At 33.9% G+C, this 10576-nt stretch overlaps 2 protein-coding genes across 2 annotated transcripts; both read right to left on the bottom strand.

The window, feature by feature from the left end:
* Nucleotides 1-2428: 2428 nt before the first annotated feature.
* Nucleotides 2429-5153, bottom strand: LOC145091534 (high mobility group B protein 13-like). The gene is made up of 7 exons (XM_079029271.1): nt 4598-5153; nt 4030-4155; nt 3648-3925; nt 3434-3539; nt 3099-3335; nt 2931-3034; nt 2429-2791 (listed from the first exon to the last, which is right to left on the bottom strand). Exons 1-7 carry the CDS (start codon nt 5030-5032, stop codon nt 2578-2580), a joined length of 1500 nt encoding a protein of 499 aa, XP_078885397.1. The 5' UTR covers nt 5033-5153; the 3' UTR covers nt 2429-2577.
* Nucleotides 5154-5316: 163 nt separating this feature from the next.
* LOC145091535 (protein trichome birefringence-like 23) lies at nt 5317-7341 on the bottom strand. Its single transcript, XM_079029272.1, has 3 exons — nt 7040-7341; nt 6432-6724; nt 5317-6318 (listed from the first exon to the last, which is right to left on the bottom strand). Exons 1-3 carry the CDS (start codon nt 7266-7268, stop codon nt 5545-5547), a joined length of 1296 nt encoding a protein of 431 aa, XP_078885398.1. The 5' UTR covers nt 7269-7341; the 3' UTR covers nt 5317-5544.
* Between the last annotated feature and the right edge of the window lie 3235 nt (nt 7342-10576).

Raw genomic sequence — 10576 nt, 5'->3', positions numbered from 1 at the left:
GGTGCATTGATTTATGGCGTTTGGTTTATGGTAGTCTAGCATTTTCTATAATATTGGTCATGCCATCGGTACATTTTAGCCCGATATTGGTCATGTCGTCAAAGTTAACACTTAGAATTGAGAGAAAATCATAAGATTCGCAAAAAGTGATACACATTTAACAAAATGTCCATTTTTTTGGGGTTAGTAGCTAAAATCGACCTACTATTTTGGTGGCAAGAAAGTTATGTTTAGAAAATAATGGCATATGTTTAGAAAATATTTTCAAGATAATCGACAACAGTGATGTTAAACACTTGATTAATGTTGTTTGTTTAGTGCTTCCAAATGTTGTATTGTCCATGTAAATGCGTATTGCACGAAAATCGATCGGTTGGTGGAAACCAAACGAGTACTTGAAATTGTAAAGTGCCGAAAGCAAATATCAAGTAGGTATTTTATTCTCATATGGTGACTCCACATGTATAAAACACTGGTTGCTGATGCTATTTGAGTAATAAGTATGTTGATAATGATGTTATATGTGGAGATGTCGATTACTAAGACATGCTTATCATTGTTAATGATTTGAATCTATATCCTCATGAAGAATTGTAGAATATGTAGGTATATATGATCTTGATAAAGATAATTTTAGGGATGGTTGGTACGAAATGAAGATATTGGTGATGGAAGAATAATTTCGGGGATGGGGGGGGGGGGGGGGGTATGCCTCACCCAGTACCATTGGGATACCATGTTTTTACATATACACACCTTTATTCTGCCACAAACCAACATCATACATCAAATATCTTCAAACGTTCAAAAGCACTTGAGCAAATAGTCTTCGACAAACTTTCACTCTAGTTGCCATCCATCTAAGAAGTACTCGATTTGTGGACGTGTAATGAATCTCATGTCATCATCTTCACCATAGGCAGAATCTTGGATCTTTGATGGGGTCGATATGATCAACTCGTCTTATCATGTTATTCTCTAAGTGTAGCTACATCTTTTCTTGTCGTCTTTTGCAACACATGGGCAACCTACATGTCATCATTATTTATCATATTTTTGAAGTTTGAATAGAACTAATGATTATACCGTTCCATATTCTTTCTCACACAATCTTCGAAGTGCAGTCTTGACTTCTTGTTACATTTCAACATAGTCTTTAATGTCCTCATTGTAGATCGAGAACACCATGCCACATAGGTTTTTTTTGATGTACCATATGTGGTTTGAAAATACAATACACCATGGTTTCAACTTTCAATCCACAATGTTGCATATATTAAAGAAAATGGTGATGGTTACAAATACAAATAATTGATCATTACATAGGTGTTCTATTTCTTGGTTGTATGACAATGGGTTACAGAAAACTCCACATTGGTGTTTATTTTATGAAAAACTTGGCATTGGTGATTATTTGTTGATCATTGGATAATTGTCCTTATTATTGTTCCACTACAAAAGTGTTGTATATAATGAGCGATTTTGCATTGATGAATATTTGTTCATCATTGCAGATATGTTTTTTATTGCTAATTTCTAACCTAACGGTAAGAGTAGATTAAATTTGTCGTTCCTTAAGGTTGAGGGTTCAAGTCCGGTCGGAAACATAAATGACATTAAAAGTAGATTAGTTGTTCCAAAAAAATCATAAAATGTTATATAGAGTTAGATATTTCTAACAGCTTTATCTATCTGCAAATGCAAGTAAACAATTTCACAATGACTCGCTGTGAAGTTGTTCACTATTTTTAAATTGTCATATTGGTATATGCAAATCTTATTTTCATCAACATTTCAATTTTAAATGCTAAAATAACTTTAAAAACTAATTTCTCACAACTCACAAAGGAATGAAAGAACAATTTATGAATGCAAAAGAAAACAATTTCCAAGCGATTGCAAACCCATTTTCATTGCCAATTTGAAGCTAGTGAAACGGATAGTTATGGTTAAGAAGATTTTGAGTTTTAAATTTCATAGTGATCTACTGCAAAATACATGGTTGTTCAGGGGTGTAGCCAATATAGGACAAGAGTGGGTCTTGGCCCACCCACAAAAATAAAATCCCGGCTACACCACTGTGGTTGTTCACTTGTTTGTGTCAAAACTCAAAATAATTCAAGTTTTGGGAAATTGATATCAAATGGTTCTTAAGTTTGATCAAATAGTTGTCCGTGAGGACCAACTAAGTTTGATCAATTTCTCAAATGCAAAATTTACCGGATTTTAAACAATTCTTTTTGAAATTTACTTAAAATTTAAAATAAGGTGATTTTTTTTTTTTTGTGTGACAAATATTAGTAGCCACACATTCTGCCTTTGACTCTATGTTCTTGGATCAAAGGTCACACATTCTGCCTTGGAGTTCTATTTTCATTCTACGACTCATGACAATTTGGCAATGAAAACTTCACCTCTAGGGACAACGGAAGCAAACGAAAGAAATTCCAATATGTGGCTAAATATTTGAGAGTAAAGACATCATCATAAAAAAGAAAGCTAATTTGGATTGTCATGGCAAATTGGCAATAGATGTTCAACAGAACAAGTTGAACATGATAGGGCCATTAGTGAGTGCTAGTTATCGTTGTTAGGGATCTCTACTGCATTCCATTTCTTGTTATACTCTTCCATATCCTTCTTGTAAGCTTCCATGGCTTCTGCAGCCTCACCATTCCATTTCTGCTTATCTTCTTCTCCCAATTCCTTCCACTTCACGGAAATCAGAGCAGTCAGTTGGGAATTGCTCATTCCTGCCTTTTCTTTCGACAAATCCTTCCTTGCTTCTTTGCTGATTCATTTTAAACAACACATGATTATTGAATTTGAATTGAGTATCAAACAACTTATTTTGCTTCGAATCTTAAAATGGGTATCTAAAAATTTACTCTGTGCTTCGAATCTTGAAATGGATATCTAAAAGAAGTTACCTGAAAAGAAAGAAAGAAGATGGAGGACGCTTGGGCTTGTTAGGATCAACGTTCTTCTTGTTCTTCTTCTCTTCCTTCTTCTTAGTCTTCTCTTCCTTTGTTTTCTAAAAAATAAGGCCCAATTAAACAAATGCCAAAACTAACTCAGCAAAAGCTAGGGACACAAACCTTAATGATGGTTTCTGTTTTCTCTTTCTTTTTAAGCAATTGTAAAGCTTCCTGCTTTAGAACCTTCAAAAGCTCATCTTCTTCCTTCTTAACATTTTCAGCTTCCTCTTCTTTATTCTGCTTGTACACCTCCATTTCTTGTGTATATTGCTTGTTCTTCTTCTTGGCCACTTTTTCATACCCTGCTTTTTGCTTGTCTGTCATGTTCTTCCATTCTTCTCCACAGATTTTTGCAATCTACCATCACCAAAATACGAACCAAACTCCTTAATTAGTTCTTCATAAAAAACACAAACACACAATTTTGACTAAATTGATCTTTAAACTCAAATTACCTCGACCATACTCTTGCTTTCTGCAATCAGAGCTGCTCTTTTCTCTTTCATAAACAAGAAATACGCAGACTCTGGTCGCTTTGGCTTCAATGGATCTTTCTCCTTCCTGTACGCAGAAAAAGAAAATCCATAAACCATAGTAATCTTCAAGTACTTGATTCAAAAAAAACTTTATTTTTGCTTCAAATCTTGAAAAGGGTAAATAGATAATTACTTGTTCTTTTTGATATCTCCCTCTTTTTCTGCTTCTTGTTTGAACTGCATGTATTGTTCAAGCAACTCCATAGCTGTCTTCTGTTTCTGTTCTTCTTCCAAAAGCTTCATAGCTTCACTTTCTCTTTTCTCATTATCCACAATTTTTGAATAAGCCGCTTTCTCAATTTGATACTTCTCTTCGTACGGCTTCTTCTCTTCGGGGGTGAGTGTCTTCCATTTCGCCCCCAAAATGTTCGCGACTTCACTGAACTCTGCTTCTGGATTTTCTTTCTTGACCTGTAAAAATCATAAAAACCCCATGATGTTATCAATTTATCGAAGCTTAGAGGCTTTACCTACAAAATATAACATGAAATTAAAGAAAAAGGATTGTTGCTTGCCTCAGTCCAATGATCTTTACACCACATGATGTAGGGAGTTGCTGGCTTTTTAGTATCTGTGAAACCTTTCTTCTTCTTCTTCTTCACCTGATCTTTGTCTTTCAACGATTGCAAAACGGGCAGTGTCTGAGAACAAATCATCAAGAACTTTCATAAGTGGTAATCAAGTTTCTCAAAGACTAGAACCAAGAATCAAGCACACAGATTATTAAAGATGTGAAACAAATATATGTTAAAACCTATTTCTACGTTTCAAAAAAGTACTCGACTACTCGTTCAAGATTCAACCCTAGTTTCGGAATCAAGAGCTTTCAAAATCAAGAATCAACGCAGACTTCATTATAAATGTAGAACAGATAATCAAGAACCTAATTCTGAGTTTCCCAGTAATTCCCAATTCAAGATGGAAACCCTAGTGCCAGGATCAAGTACTTCCATCGATTATATAAGCTTTCGCAAACTTAAAATCAAGATTTTGCATGCAGAAAATAATGTATTCTCTTGGTTGAAATCACTTATTTATCGAAAACCCTGATTGATGGAAGTTTCAGAAAAGTTAATGACATACCATCGTGGGTTTGAATTCTTTCAACTTCTTCAACTTCTTGAGCTCCATTTTAACTTTCTCTTGCTCTCTGTTATGTGACTCGAGTTCTTGCTCCTTCAGTTTCAAAAGATCCTCTGCTTGTTGCTTCTCAAGAGTCATCTTTTCAAGCTTCTCTTGCATTTCCTGCAACTCTTTCTCAAATGAAACTGATGCTGTTTCGGGTTTCGGATGATTTTTCCCTTTTCCTGATTTCTTGATCTTTGGAGATTTGTGTTGAGAAAGGCTGTCGGAGTTCTCTTTTCCGGCAAAGATGTGATCAGACGCCAATGGTGGCTGAGATATAGCTCCGGCGACAATGTTAGATTCATTCTGTGAAGAGTTTTTGGGGTGCAGTGGCTTTCTGGTTCTCTTCTTTGTCGGAATAACAATGGGAATCGCGGTGGCGACGTCGGCCATTTGGGTATTTGAATTTGCAGTGTGAAGAGGAGGATCTTTTGTTGGTTTGTGCACTGTGTAGTGATTGCTTGAGGGATTTATGGTGACTTTCTAACGGTTATCTTTTGGAATTCGGAATGATTTGCCTAAATTTGAAAATCTTACCGTTGAACAACTTTCCATATTCAGTTAATAATTGAATATGTCCAAAAACGAATAATTTGAAAATTTTAGCAGTGAGGAACTTTCCATTTTAAATTAATATGTCCACTCATCAATACTTTAATATGCCGACAAACGAATACTTTTAGAGATTCAAGATCGTTATAGTTTTTCATTACACTCAAATCAGTTGTGTTATTACATAATAAAATTTCTACATATTTTTTGGCTTTTGCTATTAAATATTTTCGTGGATTTCCATTTCAACACATTCACGTATTCCCTTGCTATTTTTACGTAACCAAGACAGCAAAAAAAAAAAAAAAAAAATGAAAATTTGGTTTTTATATCAAATTGGAATCCCTCCAACATCAATCATCTACCACCAACTTCATCAACAAATCATTCCACTGATCAATTGGTCCAGGCAAACACCAATGCAAACAATCATACTGAACTTTAGCCTTCTTATCTTTCGCAAAAGGGTAAAAATATCTATATGGACCTGGATGCCCATCTGGTCTCACCATCGAAAGAGGCATCACATCAAGAAGTTTCAATTTCTTCCCTTTTTCAGAAGCTCGACCTTCTGCTTTTGCAAATTCAGGCAATTCAACCTCTCGTAGGATTCTGTTCAATATTCCCAACTCAAACTCACCTTCTTTAGCTGGCACCCTTCTATCACAAGTCCCGCCATTTGACCATGGCCCATTTTCAAAGTGATCCGGGGTCGATGTTCTGAAAATAATCGTACTCTGTTTGTTTGAATTCATAATGAAATCAAAAAGATTATTTATGACTTTCTGGTAAGCATAATTGAAACCAAGATCAGTGTAGTTCTTTCCCTCACAGCCATGGCAGCCGAGAATGGTATTGTTTTCATAGTAGATTGCTGTTCTTACAAACCATTTACCAGAGGAGAACATGACGTAATCCCATGTGTCAAATTGTTGGGTCCAGGTTTTGTCAAGAATGTCAACGTGGAGTTGTATCTCAGAGGACGGAATATGGTTTATATCTTCAAAAGTCTCGGCTGTTGCAAGAAAAGGAGACCAGATAACCGATACTGTAAGGTTGTAGGATGGAAAATGCCATTTCCGGTTTTTGTAATCTTTATCATGGAAAAGTTCAACGGCATCTTCTACCTGATTAAAGGAGACAAGACACAGAAACTTACACCAGAGACCATAACTTTTCATATGAAACCATATAATAAACTTGTTCTTGATTTCAAAATTAAATATCAAGAAAGCTTTACCTGAGACAGAAGACAAATGAAGGATTGAAGATGATTCCGAGTTATGGAGTCGCCAACAAAACCCCACGTTTTACCTCTCATCATTTCAAGAAATTTCTTGGCATCAAAAGGAGGCAATTCACAAGCTTTCGGACTCCACCTCCAGTGAAGATAACCGGTGTCCGGCCTACCATTAGACATACAGTTTTGATCACTTTCAATCCATCTGCAGGTGTTATTGGTGTATGGTGCTTCTCCCGAATTCGGTATCCATTCACCATGGAAAATATCGCACTTTTCTGATTTATCATCGTCTTCGCAACAATTTCCAGGAAACACATTCAGTTCCAGAAAGTTTGTATTTTTTTCAAAAAAACACGTTTAAAGTATGGATATGGTTGAACATAAACAGATATCTGCATCCAGATTTATTCTGGGGTATGATATTATTGTGTAAATACTAAAAATACGAGCCTTGTATTTATTACATTAATATCTACAAATCTTAGCCCGTGACCATTGCAGGAATTGAATACAAGTAATTGTAGATCGGAACTACAGATAACTAAAATCTCGATTCAAATCCATAATAGAAAATGAATGACAATATACAAGTACGAAATGGATACCTTTAGGATAACTTCGGTTTAAAACCTTGGGAGATTCAGCAAAATCTGAAGGAATCGGCTTTTCATTCTTCGTCACAAAAGGAGTACCAAAATTATTATCAGAAACATTGGGAATCACACTGGACGATTGTGATAAATGAAATCTGAATCCAAAACCAACTAACAACATCAAAATCCCTAACTTGAAAACCCAGTGATTATAAGCTGACCTCCACCAATTTTGCTTCATTACAACTTCACTCAGTTTCTTTACAGTCAATTTCCCCACAAATTAAGGAAGCTTATATATTTAAGAGGGGCGACCAACATTCTTTTCCTTGACTAAAAACAAAAACTACTTAATTAATTTTATATAGGCTATTAAAAAATTCTTTTATTTTTAACTTTTAATAACTAAGAGTAGATTGTCACTTTTGGTCCATGGTTTACATCTATTTAAATTCTAGTCAAACTTCTCAATTTTAATATGGTTTTAAACATCAATCATATAAAAAACAAAACAAAATAAAATAAAATAAAATTGACCCTACAATTTAAATTGAATACATGGTTCCACACATTAATACCATTTTTCAAATGCTTGTAAAATGACAATTTACCCATATTTTTTCTTTTTCTTATTTGTATATAATTTAAGATTTTAAATTATTATGAATCCCACTTACTTTTTCCTACTCACTCTTTAGACCATATAATACGATGGCTATGTAAGGCATGTAAGAATGATTTGGTGGGCATGCCCATGAGTGAACACCACCCCTATGTCTTATGGTGGTGGCTTACTGGTGTCAGTGGAGCTTGTTATGGGTCTTCACAAAGGAAAGAGGAAAAGACCAAATGGTCTCAAGACCATTGAAGGATTTAAAAAAAAAAAAAATCAAAATTTTACCTAAAAATGCTAACCAACTATATAACATATTTCAACAATGCAACCACCAATTCTTTCTATCTATACTATCAACTAGATGAGTGACCCCGTATTGCGGGGCCAAATATGTGACCTTTTTTTGGTCGATTGTTTTTAAAGTGTTTGTATTCTACGATGGACTACTTATTCCTCATATCTTGAGCGCTTTTTTGGACCAGTTATTTTTCGTCTATGTGAGTAATTTTGGAGTGATCAAGTGGGATGTATCATAGTAGTTTTTATGATGATATATCCATAAAATAGTGAATAGGGTGCTGGCATGTTATAATGAAAAAATAAAAACATTAAAAATGAGAATTATCTATAATCTCAAACTCAATGTAACAACTAAAAATAAACAATGTGGTTACTATACATGCTTTGGATGCTCAAAGATGGCAAAAATTTGAGTCTTTTCAAATCTAATTCCAACTACAGAAATCACATGTTGCTATCTTAGATGGATGGAAAAAGAGCATCTCCAACTCATTCCTATTTTCCATTATCTCCTCAATTTCTTCCCCCACTCAAGATATTCGACTTGACCTGAAGATGTCTTGACCAGTCCATTCATATTCATCAAAAATAAAAATAAAAATCTATAAAAATTTAACAACATAGATCATGATCAATCAAAAGATACTGTATTGATGGTAAACAACTAAATTACATGCTAAATATCTTTGAATAATATACTAATAATGAAAAAGGATTCCAACAAAAGAAGATATAGGAAGATAGATGTAAGGGTACCAACACTAATCATATATGGCTTCTTCCTCAGTCAAAACAAAGCTTGCTGGAAATGAATGTGAAAATCAGAAGTATAATGAGAAAATTAAGTAATAAATATTCAGTTTTAGTTTTAGTTGTCTGATAAAAGAAAAACTAACCTTAAAAAGCAGCTGAAGACCAAGACTTTTCATCAGTATAGTTCTCATATTTATGACCAATTTGCCTTCCTGTTTCAAGCTGCTCAAATTTATGACCATTTCATCTAGTTACCTTTTTTGAGATAAATCCATTATATGTATTTTTGATCATTTTGGAAAAGGAAAAAAGGAATATAAATAAGAACAATCGTACTTTAAAGAAACAACCCCAAAAAACTGTTGGATACATAACAACCTACTTTACATACACCGAAATGGTTTAAAAGTGGACTTTAAGTCTGCCAATGCTGAAGCACTCTAAGTTGGTTCACCACCCTCTTTCCATGTGACAATTAAAAATTTTAAACCTTTTTATATTTATGTCCATTACGGTATATAATTCTTAAATTTAATACCTGTGATAGAAATAATTCATGAAAAGCTAAATGCAATAATAACAATTTATTTCAATTATTTGTTTATTTACCAACTTGCATTTATATTATGGAATTTTAATAAACACATTAAAGAAAGTACTTTGATAATTTTTTATATTTGAAAGTAGTATGTAGAAAATTATCATATTAAAGAATATATATTATAATTTATATAGATATATTTTTCAGGAAATAAGAAGAGTAAAAGAGATACTTGAGGAGTGCCTATTCAACGAAGCAATAACCTCAGGTTTTCTTAGTGTCTTCTTCAAGGTAGTACACAATAACCAAAAAAAATTTCATCATGCCTCTGTAAATGTATATCTGGGCAAGATGAAGCAGCATGTTACAATTATTGCGGAGATTACACGTTGGTGACGAATAAAGATGAAATAAAAAATAGAAAAAAAAAGATTTAAATTTAAAGTACATTGCTATTTTAGTGCATATAACACCTGAAAATGGAAAATGCTCGTAATGGGAATTTTCTTTCTTTGATAAAAAATCAAAACAAACTGAAAAAAAAACAGGGAAAAAAACGTGTAAATTCAAATTATATTGCTATTTACTATATTTACCAAGTCGTCATAATTCAGATTTTGGACACAAAAAAATAAGTGATAGAAAAGATGGTTTATTAAAGGTTAAGAGATGGATTGGAATTCCTTTTTCTAATGGTAAGTAAAAAGCTATTTCAAATGACAAATAAACATTAACCATAAAAAGACCACAATGCCCTTTATTTCTAATTTTTCCCCAATACTTTAGATTATCACATTGATATATTGTCCTGACTGCCTTCTAAAATCCCAAAAATCCATACAAGCTTTAATAATCCAATCCCATTTGACAATTGAAAATGATTAGAGAAAGACTACATTGCCCTTTTATCTTATTTTCACAAGTGCCATTAAAATCAATAAAAGGACCAAAATAACCTTATTTTGAGGTTCTGCTGATCCATCAAATACTTCAAACTCTTGTGATCAGTATAAATAGTGCACCGTACCCCATATAGATAGTGCCTCCAAATCTTGTGGGAAAACACCACTGCACCCAATTCAAAGTCGTGAGTAGGGTAATTAGCCTCATGAGGCTTCAACTGCCTCGAGGAGTAGGTTATCACATTCCCCTCTGCATCAATACTACCTTTAACCCTGAGATGGATGCAACACAATATACCACCAAATCATCTAACCCCTCAGGTAGTACTAGAATCGGAGCCTCACATGACCTCCGTCTCAAGGTCTCAAAAGCCAACTGTTGATCCGTGCCCCGTCGAAATGTCACATTCTTCTTGGTCAAGCGGGTCAAAGGCACA

Source organism: Lactuca serriola, chromosome 3 (genome assembly GCF_051521515.1).
Source record: "Lactuca serriola cultivar US96UC23 chromosome 3, Lser_US96UC23_V15, whole genome shotgun sequence".
Lineage (NCBI taxonomy): Eukaryota > Viridiplantae > Streptophyta > Magnoliopsida > Asterales > Asteraceae > Lactuca > Lactuca serriola.
The sequence above is the reverse complement of the archived record's forward strand: the minus strand, read 5'-3'. Positions and strand labels throughout refer to the sequence as shown.